A 21,094-nucleotide genomic window follows, 5' to 3' on the forward strand; every position below is an offset into this window, starting at 1 on the left:
TCACACTGGTGTTCTCCTTTAACGTAGTGTATTCACTATAGAGTATGTGGGCTACTGCTAGTTTTAGTCTTTAGAGGTAAAAGGGGAAAACAAACTAAATATGGCAGGATGTTTGTGGGCCTGATATAAGTACTGTATTTGAAGTAAAGCTGTCATTTGTTTTGTTTAGTTTTTTTCTCCTCAAATTGAACTAAAATTACAACAGTTTGGTTGAATTTAAACACAGAGTATCAGTCATACTGTCATGTATGTAATTACACCATTAAAAGTTATAGAAGCTGAGAGGAGGAGGTAGGTGGGGGCTGATGCTGAGAGGAAACAGTCCCAGTGGGGTAATTAACTCAAGGGGAGGGGCTTTAAGCCCATCTGTGTTTCTCACAGTCAGGACCCTCAGAAGCCTGAGCAGCTCCAGAGCCTGTGGTGCTGAGTGTGTGTTCTCTGTCTGCGCTGTGCTGTGCTGTGTCTGTGGTGTGTGTGTCTGCAGGGTGAGATGAAGTGTGTGTGCTGTGGGGACCGGGGGCTGCTGCTAATGCTAATGCTGATGGTGATGCTAATGATGGTTCCTCTGGTTCACGGAACTCCGTCCAGATTCAGTTTATTCCAGGGATCTCCATACTCCAGCAACCCTCACCAGCAGAGGAACAAGTGAGTCCGTCTATCTTTCTCTCTCTGTCTGTTTCTCTCTCTTTCTTTCTCAATATTCAATTCAAAGTTGATTTATTAGCATAATAAATATTCACATTTGTATTTAACATTTTCCTAACATAATAGCGCATACGATAACTGTACAGGTAAGTTTGAACACACATTTAAGTAAACAATGTAATTAATTATATAAAAAAACATTTATATAACATTATATATATATAATCTGTATCTCCCTTTCTGTCTATTTGTATCTCCCTCTTTCTGTCTCTCTGTCACTCTTTATGTCTCTCTTTCTGTCTTTCTCATTCTGTACCTCTCTCTTTCTGTCTGTCTGTCTCTTTCTCTCTTTCTGTCTCTCTCCTTCTATCTCTCTCTTTTTCTCTGTCTCTTTCTTTCTCTCTCTGTCTCTCTTGCTCTTTCTGTCTGTGTAGCTCTCTCTCTCTCTCTCTTTCTGTCTGTGTATCTCTCTCTCTGTCTCTCTCTCTCTTTCTGTCTGTCTCTCTCTTGCTCCTTCTGTCTGTGTATCTCTCTCTGTCTCTCTTTCTGTCTCTTTCTCTCTCTTTCTGTCTCTCTCTCTTTCTGTCTCTCTCTTTCTATCTATCTTTCTCTCTCTCTCCCTTTTTCTCTGTCTATCTGCTCTGCCTGTCTCATACCTGTCAAGTTTTAGATTTAAAAATAAGGGATATTTTCCTCTGTCCGCTTAAAGCCGTCCCACCAGCCCAACGAAGGTTCAGTATCCCTTCCATTTTAAGACACATGTAAACCACCTACACACTACAATTAGATTATCAGAATCTGAAATGTTGTGGACATTCCTACATATGTCATTCTTTTAATACAGCCAAATTAAAAACCCTTTTCTAGATATTAAAAAAGAATTAAGATTTAATGTCTTTTTTGGCATAAATGCACTCTTTTATATGATATATTTTTTATTTATTTAATGGATTTAAAATTGAACAAAGGGTGCACAAATTCTGCAAAATGACTGTTGGTGACCTAAAAATAGTATCATGAGCTTTTACTAAAAGGACATGGACCAGATATATTCCATCAGTAAAAAATAGTCCTAAGGGGCCTACACAATTAATCATTTTTAATTAATACTTCTTTCTTTTGATCACTCCACCCCTGATCAGTTGAGTTCAGATAATTTCGGTCCTCTCACAAGCTGTATTTTTTATTTTTTTTTAAGGTTTAATCTGTGTGTTTTATTTCGGAGACGAGTATTTTTAAGTGCCCTGTCTCCTCAATAATATATATTTTATTATTTTAATAAAATACGGGAAATTTACGGGAAAATACTAATACAGGAGGACGGCGGGAAAGAGGAGTAAAATACGGTAGTTTCCCGGCCAAAACGGGAGACTTGACAGGTATGCTGTCTGTGTATCTCTCTCTTTCTCTCTCTCTCTCTCTCTCTCTCTCTCTCTCTCTCTCTCTCTCTCTCTCTGTTTCTCTACTGAACGCATGAATGAAATTTGTGCAACATAGAAAGAAGTGATTTAGCAGAGGCTAATGAAGCACTTCTGTCCAAATTACACAACTTCCATCCTGAGTAGTTATATAAAACTGCTGAAACATCATATATATTAACATATATTATATTATTATGACTGTTGTAGCTGCTACCTGCTTGTACAACAGTGTGGGAGTTAACCCTCCCATTCACTGTGAGTAGGAGTAGGCTATCACTGATAAAAGTATAGGAGTGAAGCAGTTACAGTGAACCCCTTAAGGTGATTTAAAGAACCTTCCAGAAAGTTCAAGGTGCTTCAAAAACATTTTGGTAACACATCACAATATGGGTCACAAATAACAATGCTTACCACAGTAATTACATTAATTACTTAATTATTTATTGCCATCAACTTTTAATGACACTGAAATGTAATGCTTAAAAATGTTGTAAAAAATAATGAATTGAGACATTAGTTAATAAATGTGTTATAAGGAATAATAAGGAACCTTCAAGTAAGATTCTTCAAGAAACATTTTGTATGTGACTGTAAAATGTGTCAAAAACAACAATGCTTGCTACAGTTAAATGGTTAATACCTCAATTATTAATTGACACTTGTTTTAAAGCTCCACTAGGTAGGATTGAGATTTTGTTGTCGTGGGGCCCCCCCCTACAGTTGTAGAGTGTAATAAATGTTTCAGGCGGATTAGTTTCTCTTTCTCGTTTTCTGGCTTTCACAGACATATTCATTCTCTTTCCAGCTTCTGCCAGAGTGTCTGTATGTTAGTTTGTAAAGAATGAACCAGTAGTCCTTGTAGAACTGTTAGAACTAAAGGTCGGAAAGCAGGCCGCAGTTCTCGCGAGCGTTGGTCGCGACCGCCTCAGAAAACTTACAGAGTCTGGTTTGAGCTCAGAGGAGCTCCGGCACAGACACGAGAGCACTGCTATACCTCCTATTACACCTCAATGAAGCGTTGCAGTTTCAAGCTGTAATTTTACTTCTTTAAAATATCAAAAAATCAAGGAAATCCCACCTAGTGCTGCTTTAATGCCACTACATTTTAAAGCTTAAAAAATGTTGTAAATAATAATATATTTAGACATTATTTTTAAAAATGGGTAAAGATTAATAATACAGAACCTTCCAGAAAGTTCAAGGTTATACAAGCTGTACACTGACTGACTACTTCACACTGTATCAAAGTGTCATATCTTCAGTATTGTCCAATGAAAGGGTATAATAAAATATTTACCAAAATGTGAAGATCCAGAGTTCTGTGTTTCAAATAACAACATTTAAAAGATGTTTGATTGTAAGCCAATAGGAGATATTTGAGGATAGTTATTTATGTAGGTTCTAGAGTAACTAAATATTAAAGTGGTGATCAACTAGTCCCACTCCTTTTTAGTTTCAGTAAAGAAGACTGAAGAAAAAAGCTTGATTCATTCTCAGATTTATAGATATACAGCTCTGGAAAAAATAAGAGACTACTTCAGTTTCTCTGATTTTGCTAGTTAGGTATATGTTTGAGTAAAATAAACATTGTTGTTTTATTTTATAAACCACAGACAACATTTCTCCAAATACAAATATTATCATTTAGAGCATTTAGCATTTTAGACCTCAAATAATGTAAAGAAAACAAGTTTCTAATCATAAATCTTTTAAAGTTCAGAAATTAATATTCGGTGGAATAACCCTGGTTTTTAATCACAGTTTTCATGCATCTTGGCATGTTCTCCTCCACCAGTCTTACACACTGCTTTTGCATAACTTTATGCCACTCCTGGTGCAAAAATTCAAGCAGTTCAACTGCTTGATGGCTTGTGATCATCCATCTTCCTCCTGATTATATTCCAGAGGTTTTCAATTTGGAAATATCAAAGAAATTCATCATTTTTATGTGGTTTCTTATTTTTTTCCAGCGCTGTAGATCCAATAAAGTTTGGACTAAATCCAAGTGTTACTTTTTAGGATGTTTTGTTTTAGAATTGTTTCTTTGCAGTTTCGTGTGGTTTGTGATTGGACAAAGTAAATGTTAATTTATGGATGAGAATGGGAACGCTGACCTGTTGTTGATGGCCTTGTACAAAAATCAGGATTTGCATCTTCAAAATTAAAAAAATCCATCTGAATGTTTAATTTATTGATTTATGTGCACTCTTTAAAGAACACATTTCCAGTTAACTGTGTTTGAATCAGCTTGGCTCAGACAAGTTTTTTTTTTTTTTTCAGTATGAGTAAAGTGCACTCTTTACTTTTCCTGGCTCAACATTAACAATGTCAACAGTTCTGAAGTACTAATTTTTCTTGGCTTAAATTTTAACAGGGTCTACAAAACCCTTCTAGAGCCTCGACTTTGTATTTATATGTGCACTGTTGTTGCATATACAGTGTTGCCAATTTATTTTGAAGTATTAAACCAGTCTGGGCCAGACTAGATGTACAGTTCTGGGGGAAAAAGCTGAACTGCTTGAATTTTTGCACTAGGAGTGGTATAAAGTTATCCAAAAGCAGTTTGTAAGACTGGTGGAAGAGAACATGCCAAGATGCATGAAAACTGTGATTAAAAACCGGTTTATTATTCTACTAAATATTGATTTCTGAACTCTTAAAGCTTTATGAAAATGGACTTGTTTTCTTTGCATTATTTGAGGACTGAAAGCTCTGCATATGTTTTTTTTATTTCAGCCATTTCTCATTTTCTGCAAATAAATGCTCTAAGTGACAATTTTATTTAGAATTTGGGAGAAATGTTTTCTGTAGTTTATAGAATAAAACAACAATGTTCATTTTAGTCAAACACATACCTATAGCAAAATCAGAGAAGCTGATTCAGAAATTGAAGTGGTCTCTTAATTTTTTATAGAACTGTAGGTTTTCCTTAGAGTGAAAGACACTCTATTTAGGATGTATAATTGCTCTGGCCCAAAATGAATATGTTCTCCGAAAGCCCTCTATAACATTTAGATTTATGTGTTTGCACTATTGCACATTTATGTAATATGGACAGTTAATTATAAAGTATTAAATCAGATTGGGGCAGAGTAAAAGCAGGGTTCCCTTAATGTGGGAGAGTAGAGATCTATTTATGATTTGTTTTCATGCTGGTTTGGCACATGTCATGCTTGTTGTTTTTTTCCAATAATAAATCATAGCTGTTTATTGGAATGTGCGAGTGTGTAGACAATGTAAACAGTGTAAACCTGCCTTTAAGATTACAAGATATTGAAGTCACCAAATGTTTGTAGACTGTATTTAAAATTTTCAAGGTGTTGTAAAGGAATGCACATTGTAATAATGATGTACTGTTCTCTTGCATGTTACGAAATCTCTCTCTGGAAGGAACTGGTGTGCGTTCGTGGTGCACAGGAACGTGACCTGCGCTGTGCTGGACACCGAGAGTGTTGCCCCCTGTCCCCCACATCAACCCCACTGCGCACAGAGCCTCATGTAAGTTTCCCCACAAATACTGGGAAGGGTGGAGAAACTCATTTTATAGGGCAACAGGGCAGAAATCTGGCTGTATTATACCAGAGAGGGATGAGGTTCAGTCCAGAAATGTGTCACTCTGGGTATTGGCAGCTTTAGAGAAGTATTCTGTGGGAAGTAAGGGTGGGCGATATGGGAACAAAACAGTGCTTGAAGACATCTGTACAAAACACAATGTGTGTTTGTTTATCCAGGGTTTGATTAGTTGCAAATGGTCAGCAGCAATGTTCAAATAGGCTGTGGCATTCGAATAATAATTGATTGGTATTAACAGGCTCAGAGTTTGCCAAGAAAACATTCCCTATATTAGTCTTTCTCAATCCTGGTCTTGATTCAACTCATCAGTTTATTAAAGGAGAACTCCGGTGTAAAATTGAGTTTTGGTGTAGTAAAACATGATAAAGAGTACTAACATTTGTTGAATAGCCCACCTCCGCTCTCACTCAGCTTTCCTAGATCCAGTAATTTTATTCTGTTTAAAAACCCTTGAGACTGGGTGATATGGGGCATATTTTTGCCCTTGCAGATACATTGCTTTTTACACCGTTACCAAAGCTCAAAGTAGCTCCACACTTCATTCGTAGGAGAGCCCTGACATTTAAAACAAGGCATTTAGAACTTTAAACGTGAACAAGAAGCCTATTAACAAAACAGAATGGTTCACGTTTGTGCCTTTCCAGGCTGCAACATTGCAACATTACGTGCTTGTGACTCTACTGATCATGATTTTACTTAAAGATGGCGTTGCCCGGAGATTTAGCTAACACTACGGGTTGTAAAGAGTGGTCTTTAATAAGCTTTGTATGCACTTTTAAAGCCTTGGTTTAAATGTCAGGGCTCTCTGGATTCTAGCAATGAGGTGTGGAGCTACTTTGAGCCTGAATATCATTGTAAAAAGCGATTTATCTGCAGGGGAAAGAATATGCCCCATATCACACAGTCTAAAGGGTGTTTGCACAATCGGAATAAAATTACTGGATCTCGGAAAGCTGCAGGGGAACAGAGGTGTGTACAACAAAAGTTAGTACTCTTTATCATGTTTTACTACACCAAAAGTCAGTTTCACATCGGAGTTCTCCTTTAACAAGCCCTTTCAGAGTTGCATGTAGTGTGATAAAGTAATTTTAATTTAAAATCCATTTTAATTTAAAGCTTTGCTCTGGAATCTCTCCAAATTGTGGTCCAAACATTTGTGGTGTGTTTTTTAAGATGACAGTCCAAAGGTAAAGACCCTTAAATGTGAGGAAACTGCAAATGTTCTGTAAGTGTTCTTCAGACTTTCTAAACATTATACATGGCCAATTCTATTCCTGGCACCTCCATATGCTGCACATTTATTGCTCTTCTTGCTCTTAACACACCTTATTCAGATCATCTGTTTATTAACAAGCCCTTTAAAAATTGAAGGGAGTGTAATAAAGCAGGGACTCCACGAAAAATATTCAGTACAGGAGGGCACCATGACTAAGATAGAGAAACACCATTATTTAAAGCTTTCGATAAGATGTCATATTCAAACTTCAGTATGTTTTAGCTTCTGCTTACACTAAATTTGTGCCCCAAGTTTATCCAGGTATGATGTTATTTTACCTTTCAATATAAAGAGCACACTCCTTTTTTGTTCTGGTTGACTATTGTAAACAGTTTCTCACCTAATATTATAATATGGTAATGATAAAGTAAGGTGTGGAATATGGAAACTATTACGTGGTTGGACCACTGAGTGAAATAATAACCCCAAAAATACTTTTACCCTATTTCCATTACTATTTCTATTTACATTATAAAGCACACTGGATTATCTGTCATTAAACATCTACTTTCTGGTCTATTTTCATACACAAGGTGCACCAGATTATAAGGCACATTATAAGTGGCCCTTATAGGAACAGGGATGTCGCCATGTTTCCCTTATAATGTCCACTAAGACTGGAGCATTAGCATTAGCAGCTAATTAATAATGCCGCCTGACAGCACTACACTGAGGAACCCTGAGTGTTCTGGTAAACCAGGGCGATATTAGCTAGCAGTCCCACGTAGCTTGTTTTAACACAGTAAACACACAGACTATAGGCAGATAATATTCACCTCTAAACGGCTGAATGGCTAGTGCTTAGCGGGTAATGCTAATACTGCTAGAGAACTAAACAGAAACTTCCTTATAACGCTGTACTTCAGCAGAGTGGTTTTACTGCGTCTTACAACCTGACAGGTAAAAAAATAAGGCGCACTGACGATTTTTGTAAAAAATCTGAAAAATATGGTAATACAAAGGTTTGCCAGTGAATGTCTCCCATTTTTTATCCAAACCTTTGTGGTGGGTTTTAAGACTGTAAAAGTAAAGACCTATAAATGTGCAGAAACTACAAATGTTCTGCATAAGTTCTCCAGCTTTGTTAAACGCAATAGTAGAAACGGCATGTATGTAAATTGTAATTATTACTGTGCAGTTTGAACAGAAAGTAATAAGTAGTTAATAAACAATCATATAAGATATATAGTTAATTGTTGAATGTTTTTTTGCAGTTTACATGTCCATAATTATTGTTCTGGTTGAGGTTCTGAATAATCTGTGGGAAGAAGCTCATTCTGAACTTTCTTTTTCTCTTTGTCTCTCTCTCTCTCTCTCTCTCTCTTTCTTACAAACACACACATGCTCACACTCACAAAACAGGGGTCATAAAACACATCTCTTAACCCCCTGCATCTATATGACCACAAATCACAGATTCCATCATGTGGGAAATGACCTAAAGATAAGATTGGGTTAGATCAGCAGGAGGCTCCTCCAGGGGCAGGAACAGGTCAGGCTATAAGTCTCCTTGATGACGCTGTGATTGGCGGATTGTGAATGTCTGTCTAGAAGCCAGCTTATTTATGACTGTTGCAATGCTAAGGGGACACTCTAGATATGTGTGGGGTGTGAGGAATGTGGCAAAGCAGTGGTCCTCAAAATGAACTCAAGTTTTTTCAGGGACGGGGTCTGCAAAATGATCTGTTGTGTTCATACCTAAAAAACATGCTGGTTATCATAATAGAGTGAAACACAGTGCCAGTCAAAAGTTTTGACACTTCTCATTCTTCTCATTTAATATTTTTCTTTACTTATTTATTTAATGTATTATAAATTTGTGTTCAAACCTTTGAAGTGTACTGTATATACTGTAAGTGATTTTTTTTATTAATGTAAGATAGATGTTTTTTATGTTAAATTAATGTACCACAGTGTGTCATTTTAGGTGCATTGTGTTAACTGTTTTAGAATTAGAATATCTTGAACCACTTTTTTATTACACACACAGCTGGAAATAATTAAGAGACTGCTATAGTTTCTGAATCAGTTTCTAAGATCTTGCTATTTATAGGTATATGTTTGAGTAAAATGAACATTTTTATATTATTCTATAAACTACAGACAACATTTCTCCCAAATTTAAAATGAAAATATTTACATTTAAAGCATTCATGCAAGTTCAATAGATTTCAGAAATCAATATTTGGTGGAATAACCCTTTTTAATCTGTTTTAAAAAACTGTTTTAATCACAGTTTTCATGCATCTTGGCATGTTCTCCTCCACCAGTCTTACACACTGCTTTTGAATAACTTTATGCCACTTCTGGTGCATTCAAGCAGTTCAGCTTGGTTTGATGGCTTGTTATCACCCATCTTCCTCTTCATTATATTCCAAAGGTTTTCAATTTGGTAAAATCAAAGAAACTAATCGTTTTTAAGTGGTGTCTTATTTTTTTCAGAGCTGTATATTTTAAGGATGTGCATCAAATTGTGCTTAAAAATCATTGTTATTGTAATTGTTATGGAAGAAACTAGGGCTGGACCCGAATATTCGGGTATTCGGATATTCGTTCGTTGAGTAGGTATTCGGTTTTTAATTTTGGTATTCGGATATTCGTTTTTTTTCTACTTTCCAGAGCTCCACCTCACTCTAACCACTTCTGTTCTCGCGGGTCCCGTCAGAATATCTTGCGTGCGGGACAGAACTGAACTGTTATTGGCTGGAGCGGGAGTTTAATCCAGACGACAGTGTTGGGAGTAATGGCGTTAAAATAAACGGCGTTACGCCGTTACTTTTTTCAGTAAGGAGTAATCTAACTAATTACTATGACTGTAACTATAACGCCGTTACCATTTTCGACACTCCGTTACTGCACGTTACTTTAGCAGCTGAATGAACTTTTTTTAAACTTTGCGCATACAGACAAAGAGCCCTATCATACACCCCACGCAAGGCGTGTAGCGTGGCGCTTTGCCACCCGTCAACAGTCTATTTTTAGGCCTTGCACGCGTCCTTAAAATAGCGTTGGACTTTGGAATATATTAACACCGATGGGCGTGGTGGTCTGGAAATGTGTGTTGAGGTAAATTTCTGGCGTGTTTCTATCTTGGCGGCGGAAAAAAGCTTAGCGCGATTGCTCACCCTGCGCTCCAAAATACTCCATACCATCACATCTTTACCACATAAAAATAAACCACACCCAGAGCCTTCAGCAATCAACTATGAAAAAATATATATACTTAAAAATCTGCACTGTAACTATAAATTATTATTAGTTATATTTATTTCTGTCAGTTATAAGGATTTATATTTATGTTTAGTACACAGACTAAATAACTGTAACTAGGCATTCTGCTGTTTAAAAATTTCAACAGATGCTTATTCTCACTCAAATGCTGGAGTTTTGAAATGGAAAATTAAAAGAGAAAATAACTTTGACTGAACATAAATTTATTTTAGTTAACTTTGCTATTATTTAACTGAATTTCACTTTTATATCTGAAAAATAAAGCACATTGTCAATCTGGCGCGTGGTGCTGCCCGTCAATTACATAAAACTTAAAACATTTGAAATACACAGAAATATAAAGCTATATGTTAGCATTCGTTTCTTATCACCAGGGCAAATTTATTAAAATATTAAATATATTAATTCATGAATTAAAATCTCGTCCAGCACTCTGAAATGTCAGGCACGCAAAGTGGTGCTTGGCGCAGCGGCGCGGCATTGCGCGCAGAATAACCTCTGTCTTCTAAAAAAAGTTTTTATAAATAAGATCTGACAAGTATACTAAAATTAATGTTATTAAACTTACTAAAGCCAACAAATGTACTGTTAATTAAAATCAGGCAAAATGCGCTGCGCCTCTCTCTCTCTCTCTCTCTTTCGCAGCGGGAGATGAATTCAGCGCGAGGCTATAAATAATTTACAACTCAGTTCAGTTAAATAAAAATAAGTAAGGACCTGTAAGTTAATCAAATATTGTCAAATATAAAGGATAGGTTGAGGTTTTGGTGAGCTGTTTTCATGATTTGAAACTGAAACTAACCGAAACTTTTATTATTCTGCGCAAAAAGCCTGTGATTGTTTTAAATGAGTTTTTTAATGGATTTAAATGAGTTTTTTTAACGGATTGTTGTTTTTGTCCATTCTTTTGTTTTGTTTATATATACATTTATTTCTTTGAGTGTGGTTTGGTTTGTTTAATTTTTATCCCCAGACGCGTATTTGTTTTTTCCGTTTTTTTTTCAGTATTACATGTCTTAGTAATTTTCTTTGGTCCTGTGGAGTTTTTCGTTTCTTATTTTTTTTATTCGTTAGACTATATTTTTGTCAACATTTTGGGTTTATTTTTGTTTGTTATTTTTCTAATAATAATAGTAATTACATCATTTATTTTCTTTATTTATTCTTACGCAGCAGATAAGACGCGGTGTGCGGCAGCAGAAATTCCGGGATGAAAACACAAAGAAATCTGGGCTAAAAACACAGAAAAAATATGGGGTGAAAAACAAAAATCCGGGATAAAAACACCAAAAATCCGGGGTGAATATGTCTTAAGGGGGCCGTGATTTTCTTTTTTTTTTTTTTACCTCTTTTTTTACCTCTTTTTTTAAAAACGAATATTCGAATATTCGCTTCGAATCAGTGCCGAATATCCGGAGCTCAAAAAACGCTATTCGGGCCAGCCCTAGAAGAAACATAATGGATAGCCATTTGCTGCTATATATGAGCTTTGTCTGCATAACAAATATTGTAATTGCAGTTGTTTTATGGGTTTGTATGTAGAACAGAGACCAGATCATTTAAGTTAGCTCATATTTTTAACTTAAGCTAAAAAAAAAATAAGTAAGTTTCTGATTTGTTCATTGTTTACTTCCATTAGCTTGTTAGTGTAAGATTTAACCCATGACATGAGTTTGGCCTTTCTTTCTGCTGTGGAGTTGATTGAACTGGATCTGATGAATTCCTGTCTCTTGACTTGCAGGCAGTTAGACAGTTGCATTACACTGTAATATAATGTAAAGAACAGCTGTAGGGTAACACAGTGGTCTAACTGTCTGCTCATCAATCGTGAGATCATTAGTTCAAATCTCAGTAGGAGCTCAGTGCTGCATTGTCAAAAGCATCTCAGTCTCAGTCAATTAGTAGTAAAAAACATTGAGGGGAAGGAAGATTTTTGCCTCAGAACATTTTAATACTGTTTTTGACTTATCTTATCTTAATATATACATATATTTTTAACCTGAGATGCAGAACTAAAGTGAGTAGAACTTTTATCTAGTGGTGCACCAAATATTCAGCAATCAAAATAATCAATCAAAATAGCAACACCAAAAAACACCTTTCAGCAACACTGATATTTTTTTCGAATTGCAACCAGAGTGACTTAAAAAACTGAGACCTAAAAATGTTTAAATGAATGAAAACTTGTCAAAAAAAACAGTTCGTTTTTCCGTATTTGGCTGAATGTTTCTTATTGTTTGGTTTTGGCTCCAAAAAATACTTTGCAAGAGTATTTATACCTCTTTAACTTTTTCATATAATATTGAGTTTCGCATTTTTTACTACATTACTGAAATAAAGTAACTTTTTAATGATATTCATTTTTTTTTTTAGATGCGCTAGTAATAGAACCACCTTTCCCTGCAATTACAGCTGCAAAGACTTGAGACTGGGAAGGAGATTCACCTTCCAGCAAGTCAATGACCCTAAACAGTGGAATATTTTAATTCCAGAATATTCATGTGTTAGAATTGGCCCAGTCAAAGTCTTCACCTAAAGCCCATTGAGTTTCTGTGGCAAGATCTAAAAACTGCTGTTCACAGATGCTCTCCATTCAACCTGGCTGAGCTTGAGCTGTTTTGCAAAGAAGAATGAGCAAAAATCTCAGCAAAAAGTCTCTAGATGGATCTACAAAGCTTGTAGAAAAATATCCCAAAAGACTTACAGCTGTAACTGTTGCTACAGGTGGTGCTACTATGTATTGATATATACTTAGTAGCTAAATACATTTGGCACATCGCATTTATCAATTTTTTATTTTATTATACTTTGTGTTGGTCTGTTACTTAAAATCTCAATATAATTTGTGGTTGTAGGTGAAAAAATTTGGAAAAGTTCAAGGTGTATTAAGTACATTTGCAAGTCACTGTATATAGCACTTAAAACCTTTTCTAGTACTGTATAGATCCCTTTTTTTAAAGAATTTGTCTATTATATTGCTGCAGGTCTAGCCAGAAAACACTAGCCCTGTGCCCTTAGTCCATCAGATTCAGTACTTTTTGTGGGTGTGGTCCTGAATTAAGTGAGTTGCTAAAGCGATCCAGGAACCAGGAAACTTTTATATGAAGCCCTAATGTAAGACATTCAATAATGACTCTACCCCTATGAGTTTTTACTGTTGGCTTCTGACTCTCATACTGGAAGTGCCACTCCTTCACATGTGTGTGTGTGTGTGTGTGTATGAATGAGCTCATGCTCTCTGACTCTTTTCCACATGAACACGCTGGTCTCTGCCCCCCTCCACAGCTTGCAAGCTGCTCTCCAGATGTGCGTCACAGTTGGATTAAACCATAATAAATTATGTGGCATGTAATAATGCCACACTTTGTTTCTTCTTAAATGTTTGTACTTGTGGACACTGTGAGTAAGGAAGCATGAACTTCTCAGCAGATAGAGCGGTCAGCCGCAGCAGATCAGTTGCATTTTAGATTCCCCACTAGAGTTAGCTTGCCTGTTGCTCACTCTTGTGTTCTTGGCCCACTTTCAGCTTGTAATTATAAACTGCAGAGCATTCATTTTTGGAAAGTTTGAATTTATAGATCACTTAAACATACACAGAATACATTTAACACCATCAGCTGATCTAAATGCATATCTGTCTCTGGCCTGCACAAGTGTTTTTTTAGGAAATCACATTTTAGATATGGCTTGACTAATGGTGTATACATAGGGCAGTATATCTTACATTTTTTCACCACCTATAATAAATAATTGTTGTTTTTATTGTATTTATAAAGTGAATATTTTTTACAGGGTTTGTACGGTCATAAAAAAACAAAAAAAAAAGTCCTGGAATTTGAACGTAGCAATTTCCAAGTCTGGATACGTTTTGGAAAAATATAAACACCCAAAAAAGTTCTGGAAAAATCAGGGAATGTGTTGTACACATCTTTGTGTTTCTGTTTATCGATGGATAGAGTTTATTCAGTAATTTTGACTTAACTACAGAATGGAGCTCTCAGGATCTGACACACATTTTATTATTATTAAAGATTGTGCGTCAGCATTTTATCTGATTCATTTTATACCTACTACATTATATCAGTTTTAATTATAGTTTTAGTAGGTTTTTGATTTTACTGTCCATGTCTGCACTGATGTTTTAAAAATCGTATAGTCATAAAAAGTTGCCTTTAAAATGTGGATTTCTTTTGTTACTTGTTTCTTTGTTACAATTTGTTCACCAATTTGGCAGAACCCTTTTTTTTTGGCTAAATATGGTCGGTTGCCCAATAGTCGGTGCATCACTACTCTTTTAATATTTGTGCTTTCAGGTACCGTACTCACATGAGGCCCATGTACAAAATTGGCTACAAGCAGGTGACTGAGCTGGAGTGGAGATGCTGCCCTGGTTACCGCGGTCACAACTGCATGGAGCTCAAAGATGTTCCATCCTCTCCTCAGATACTTCAAGAACCACGACCAGAGATTTCATCCATTCATGGGCAGCAGCCGAGTGCCCTCGGTAAGACATCTATATATCTATAGAGATATAGAGCTTTGTAAAGTATTTTAAATGGTAAACATGAGAGAGGATTCTGGAAAGCTATGAAATCATCAGAATCACAATCAATGAATTGATGATTTTAAGCTAGCTCAGCCAGTTGTGTTTACCTAGTGATTGGGTTTTCTCCAATAGGACCAGAAATCTTCTCTGGTGGTCGTCCTTGGACACATTCTGGGCAGAGTGGACAACCCCAGCAACCCTGGATTGAGGGTGGAGATTCTGGAGATTCTAGACTGAGGGGTCATCAGGATAGTCATCGAGTTCAGGAGTTAGAAGAGGAAGTGCAGCGTCTTTCTCAAACAGTGCTTGACTTGCAGTCGGCCATGACCTCTAACAATGCTAACTTGCGCCTTGACCTGCAAGAAGATGCAAGCAAGATCATTCTGAACCTGCTCGGTAACTTGCGGCAGCCGCAGGGTGCCCTAACTGGTGGCACTGAGAGCATCCTGCTTCCCTCAGATATCCCACTTTTTCCAGCCACAGATGAGCTTCAGAATCAGGTTACCCATCTTTCCAACACAATCAGCACAAACACCAACTCTATCCAGGATCTGGAGTCTAAGCTCTTGCAGCTTGAAGGACATGTGAATAAGCTAACAGAGGTAGAAGGCGATACAACAGTTCCACTCCCTTCTTCTGCCTCAACGACTGAGTGCCCGTGCCAGGCTTACATTGACCAAAAGGTTGAAGCACTACGTACAGAGCTGATGGAAGGAATGGACATTAAGATGGCTGATTTGAAGAACGCTTGTGACTACAAAGTGCTGTCAGTTAAGGAACAGTGCGAAGAACAAGAAAACTCCTATCTAAGTCTTGCAGAGCTTCTGGATTCCAAAGAGGCAGACCTTCGTCAAGAGATCCAGGACCTACGGAGCTTTATTTCAACAGGTGCCCCCTATGGGTCGGTGGTCCCAGACTTACAAACGAAGATCCAGAACCTGAAAAATGCTCATAATAACTTGGCTAGTGCTGTAAATGCAACAGTGCTGAAGCAGAAGACTCGAGAAGATGCTCTAGAGGTGAGGGTTTCCATGGCGGAAAGGGGTGCAGAAAAGTGTTGCCTCAGCCTGGAAGAAAAGTTGCGGAGGGAGAGAGCAAAGGAAGAGGAGGCACAAACCAAAGCACTGGAGAGCAAAATCAATGCAGCTCTACAAGTAATTGGAGGCACACAGTCTCAAGCGAGAATAACAGGTGACGCCAACGGCCAGAATATAATTGAGATGGATTTGCAAACCGAGATTTTAAGAGATGACGTGAACTCTCTTGTAGAGCAGGTCAGAAATTTGGACAACTCCGTCAAAACCCTTAACCAGTCACTCGTCCATCAGAATCAAATGAATAACCTGTATAATAGACTAGATAAACTGGAGGAAGATTGTGGGAAGAGCCAAGACTTTGCCAAAAGACTTGAGGAGGTTTTGTCTGGGGTCGATGGACGGGTATCCAGTATTGAAAGTGTTTGTGGCAGGCTGGAGCCCATGTCGGACAGTCTAATGAGAATCAAAGATGGGCTGAACAAGCATGTGAATGGTCTTTGGAACTGCTTTCGACAGCTCAACAGCACCGTCCTTACTCACTCAACAGACATAAACACTCTGAGGGCAAATACCCACATCACTGTGGGCAAGCCGGATGGAGCCACCAGCACACCAAAATACACAGGTAATTATAACATTAAATTCTTATATAGTCATAAAGTAGATATGTGCATACTGCAATAATCCGTACCATACAGCTCACAGAGTTCCTGCAGATTTTGCAGTAGGGGTTGAGGGTTGTTGATAGCGTATGTCCATTAGCATCCCATATATTTTCATTTGGGAATAGGTCTGCTAATGTGGCTGGGCATGTCATAGTATTGGTGTCTTGGTAGATGGCAGCAGAATGTGGAAGAGCTTTGTCCTTTTGGAACACCACACCGGAGTGTGCGTTCAAAAAAAGGTAGAGCCACTGGTTGCAAGACCTCATTGTACGAAATCAAGGACAACGAGACCAGACCTTCTGGACAAGTAATGCATGACAACAAACCATTGGTCTTGGTGCTGACCATGGTGCCTCCACACACAGATTATTTGCTAGTGTCCACCAAGAGAATAAAAAGGTCTTGTCAATTAAGATGACCCACTTCTGAGTCACTTCGTGGCAGTGTGACACAGAGTGTATTTAACCTTTTAGTACCTGGGGACCACATTTGTGTAAATCACATTTTGGATAGTCTAGACCACAACACTAAATTTTTCCCTACAAGGGCCTGGTATCCTCTTATGAGGCTCTTATACTTTCACCTAGAGAATAGTTTAACACGTTAAAGTTTCAAATTGTTTAGAAATTTAAATGAACATGTTTTTTTACTTTATGTCTTCATGTTGAAGCAGCACTTCAAATGAGCCATGTTGCTCAAAGAGTCATTACTAATTTCGAATTCATTGTGTTCTATCGAAATGTAGCACTAAAGTCCTCATATGTGGACATGATTTTTCTCAGCAACTACATCATGTAAAAAGATAATTCTTTGTTTTTACACTAATCAGGTGTAGGGTTGCAGCGGTAACCGGTTTCACGGTATACCATGGTATTAAAATGTACGGTTATCATACCGTGTGTGTTTGCTTATTACCGGTAAAAGGCAAGCCAGCGGAGAAACTCACTGATGCATGCGCAACTCTGCTCCGCTTCAGCTACTCAGCACACAGCGGTGAGAACAGCAGAAAGTGCATCAGATTAAACAAATCTCCGTCCGCCTAAAAAAAGGCTAAACTAAAATCAGCAGTGTGGGACTATTTCAGAGACCCGCCGAACACACCCGAGGATGGTTATCCGATTTGTAATCAATGTGGCCGTAAAGTCACAGCTAAAGGTGGACATACGTCAAACCTGTTCTCCCATCTCCGAGAACACCACCCCGCCGTGCAGCGCAAAGTATGTGTTTAGTTTATAATTTTAATCTGAACCTAAATAAAATCTCCTTGTAGTCGTGCACAACCCATACGATAAGCGCCCGCAAAAGCGCTGAGTTATCCGAAATTTGGGCACGCGGGTACAGGCGTGAAGTGCATGCTAAGATGGATTCACGTGTCCGTGTAAAGGTCCTGGCCGGACTGGAATGTGAAAGACGCCATTCATTTACATGCGTTCATTTTCAAATTCTGACGTGCCTGTTTTTCATGTGTTAAAACCAGACTCGGTGTGAAAGCCTTAAAATAGAAATCTCTATTGTGAGGATCATGTCAGAAATAAATCCCCTCTTTCTGCAGTATCTGGTTATTTACCAACTTGGCAGTAAAACGGACGTTTACAACAGTTGTTGATCAGACACTGACCCAGGCTCAGTTTATCAGATATTAAATAATTTAAACTTAAATAATTGTACTGAATATTTTAAATACAGGATCTTTACTTCTTATGGGACATGTAATGTGTGTAACGTGTGTGTGTGTATGTGTGTATATATATTATATATATATTTCTATATATTTTTTTTATATACACTCTTAATGCCCTTAAGAGTAGTGGAAAAAACTGGTTTCCTTTTTTTTTTTAGGAGACATTATCTATATAATTGTTCCAGGTTTCTACAATATATAGTTAATTGAACAAAAAATAATCTTAATAGTATATGTAACAAACTGTGATACCGTGATAACCGTGATACCGCGGTATTTTCTGAGACGGTTATCATACCGTAAAATCTCATACCGTTGCAACCCTAGGTGCCAATCAGCCCAAATAGCAAAGGAAATAAAAATTGCATGCCATGCAAGAATTTAGTCTTAGGAGGTTAAAGGTGTCATTCTTTGTGTAAATCATGTGTAAAACATATTATCTATAACTGTCTTACTTCTTTTGCTATCTATATTTCTTTCATAAATACCTGTGTTGATGTGGTATACAGTAGTGAGCCAGAACATTGCAGTCATTTAGAGATGAAGCAAATAACATTTGATAGTGTATTTCGGAGTCAAATATATATTACTCTGTAATTGAAGTGTCAGTTCTCATATGCGACTTTTAGGATGAAGGAGAAAAGGATCAATGAGAAGATCTGAGCACCTTTGACTTGAATCAGAAATGGGCAGGTGTGAAGATCAGAGAGCCTTTGACCTGAACAGTTGGTTCTTTGACTTTTAGGAAGCAGGAGAAAAGAGCAGTTTTAGGATGCAGTCAGTTTTGTTGGTGACTTGTAGAATAATTCAGAAATGGGCAGGTTTATAGACCTGAGCATATTTGACCTGAATGGTTGGTTCTTGCAGATGACCTCTGGGATGCAGAAGAAATGGGCAGGTGTGAAGACCTAAGGGGTTTTGACCTCTACAGGCCTATACAAACCTAAACAGGGAGATTTTTAACTGAACAGTCATAGACAACTTCTAGCATGCAGGAGGAATGGGCAGATGTGAAGACCTAAGCTCTTTTTACCTGAGCAGTTGGTTCTTGCAGATCGCTTTTTGGCTGCAGGAGGAATGGGCAGTTGTAAAGGCCTATGCCCTTTTGACCTGAAGAATTGGATCTTATAGATCATTTCTAGGATGTAGGAGAAATGAGAAGTGTAAGGAACTGAGCAACTTAAAAAAAATGTTGACAGAGTCACCATTGAAAGCACCTAAAATGGAAATGTGAGCATTGAACCCAAACCTTGGAGTGATGAAAGAAGGTTATCTGTTCCAATTATTTGGCACCTGGAAGAAGAAAAAGCGGTGTAGGAAATTTGATGCTCTAGGCATTTTTTTGCTTTGGGAACTCCTGGGTCTTTACACAGCAGGTATACCCCTTCATGGCCACTTTATTCCTTTGGGCAGTTTTCTGTTTTAGCAGGATAAATGAGCACATTGTTCGAGAAAGGTTTGAGGAACATGGTAAAGACTTCAAGGTGTTGCCTAGGCCTTCCAATTCCTTAGATCTCAGTTTGAATACGGTTCACTAATCAGCCTAGAAAACTTGGATCTGCTGTTAAGCTCTTGGTGCCAGATACCACAGAGAGAATTTAAAGACCTTGCAGAGTGGGTGCAACAGCAGCATATTATGCAAGTGGTCAGAATGTTTTGGCTCATATGTCTGCTTTATTTATGTGGAACCGATGAAACCTTCAGTACTTCTCCAAAGCATTATTTCTCATGTCATATACTTTATGTCATAGAGTTCTACAAGGGAGGGCTGTTTGACTTACATGCATAATAACCATTCTTTTAGCCTAACATGTATTAGTACTACAATAGAGCTATTCTAATCATGCATGTACTTTAGTAGTACTATTCTAATCATAAATGTACATCAGTAGAGTTACTCTAACCATAATTGTACCTCGGTAAAGCTACTCTACTTATACATGTACTTGAGTAGGACTATTCTTATCATGAATGTTCCTAAGTAGTGCTATTCCAATCATAAATGTACCTCAGTAGAAATACTCTTATCATGAATAAACCTCAAAGGAACAGTTCTAATCATAAAAATACCTCAGTAGTGCCATTCTAATCACACATGAACCTCAGCAGTGCTATTCTAATCTTAAATGTACCTCAGTAGAGCTACTCTAATCATAAATGTACCTCAGTAGAGCTTCTCTGAACATAAGTGTACCTCAGTAGTGCTATTGTAATCATAAATGAACCGCAGTAGACCTACTCTAATTATAAATGTACCACAGCAGAGCTAGTCTAATCATAAGTGTTCCTTAGTAGAGCTACTCTTCTCACAAATGTATCTCAGTAGAGCTACTCTAGCTACAGGTGTACCTCATTAGAGCTACTCTTGTCATAAATGTACTACAATAGAGCTACTCTAATCGTAAATGTACCTAGGTAGTGATGTTAGCTAGCCCTTGTTCATGTTTTCAGGTGGAAAACCAGTTTTTGGAAGGGTAATAAACTCAAACTAAGAGTGATAAGTGATGCTGAATGCTTTAATTCATTCCATTTATGTGAGTAGGGACAAAAAATGATCTAAAGCCTTCCACGTGTTGGCTCTTCTTGTCATTGCTTACTCTCAAGCCACTTTTCCACCAAAAGAACTCCCAATTCCGTTCGGGCTTATAAGAACCATGGTCCTTTTCAGCACACCAGTCCTCATTTCCTCCAGTTTAAGTGGAAACGGTAAAATGTCATGTCAGATCATACGTCACCAACAGAGGACGTTGCACAGTGTCGGTGAACGGAAGCAGTAACAGTTTGTGCTGAAGAACCTTGTATTCTTCTGTTCCTGCTGCAAACTAACGTTCTTGGTTTCAGAACCTACTTTTTTTAGTGGAAACACGGCGAACGGTTCAGAATTAGGTTTGCGAACTAGAATGGTGCTGGTTCCACATCAGTGGCAGCACTCTGAGGATGGGGGTGAAGGTAGAGGGAGCAGTTAGTAGTGGGAGTCTGCCTCTGCCATTTAAAAATCTTTCTTTCATCTGGTAAAGAC

General features: G+C 37.6%; 1 protein-coding gene across 1 annotated transcript in view; it reads left to right on the forward strand.

Moving 5' to 3' along the window:
• Positions 1 to 326: 326 nt before the first annotated feature.
• Positions 327 to 21,094, forward strand: part of emilin2b (elastin microfibril interfacer 2b) — a 36,192-nt gene continuing 15,424 nt past the window's right edge. Inside the window, exons 1-4 of the mRNA XM_007238909.4 lie at positions 327 to 645; positions 5,457 to 5,564; positions 14,460 to 14,650; positions 14,825 to 16,354. Of these exons, the coding sequence (XP_007238971.3) occupies positions 491 to 645; positions 5,457 to 5,564; positions 14,460 to 14,650; positions 14,825 to 16,354 (1,984 nt within the window). The 5' untranslated portion in view covers positions 327 to 490. The remainder of the gene's footprint in view (positions 646 to 5,456; positions 5,565 to 14,459; positions 14,651 to 14,824; positions 16,355 to 21,094) is intronic.

This window comes from Astyanax mexicanus, chromosome 8 (genome assembly GCF_023375975.1).
Source record: "Astyanax mexicanus isolate ESR-SI-001 chromosome 8, AstMex3_surface, whole genome shotgun sequence".
In the NCBI taxonomy this organism is placed as follows: Eukaryota; Metazoa; Chordata; class Actinopteri; order Characiformes; family Acestrorhamphidae; genus Astyanax; species Astyanax mexicanus.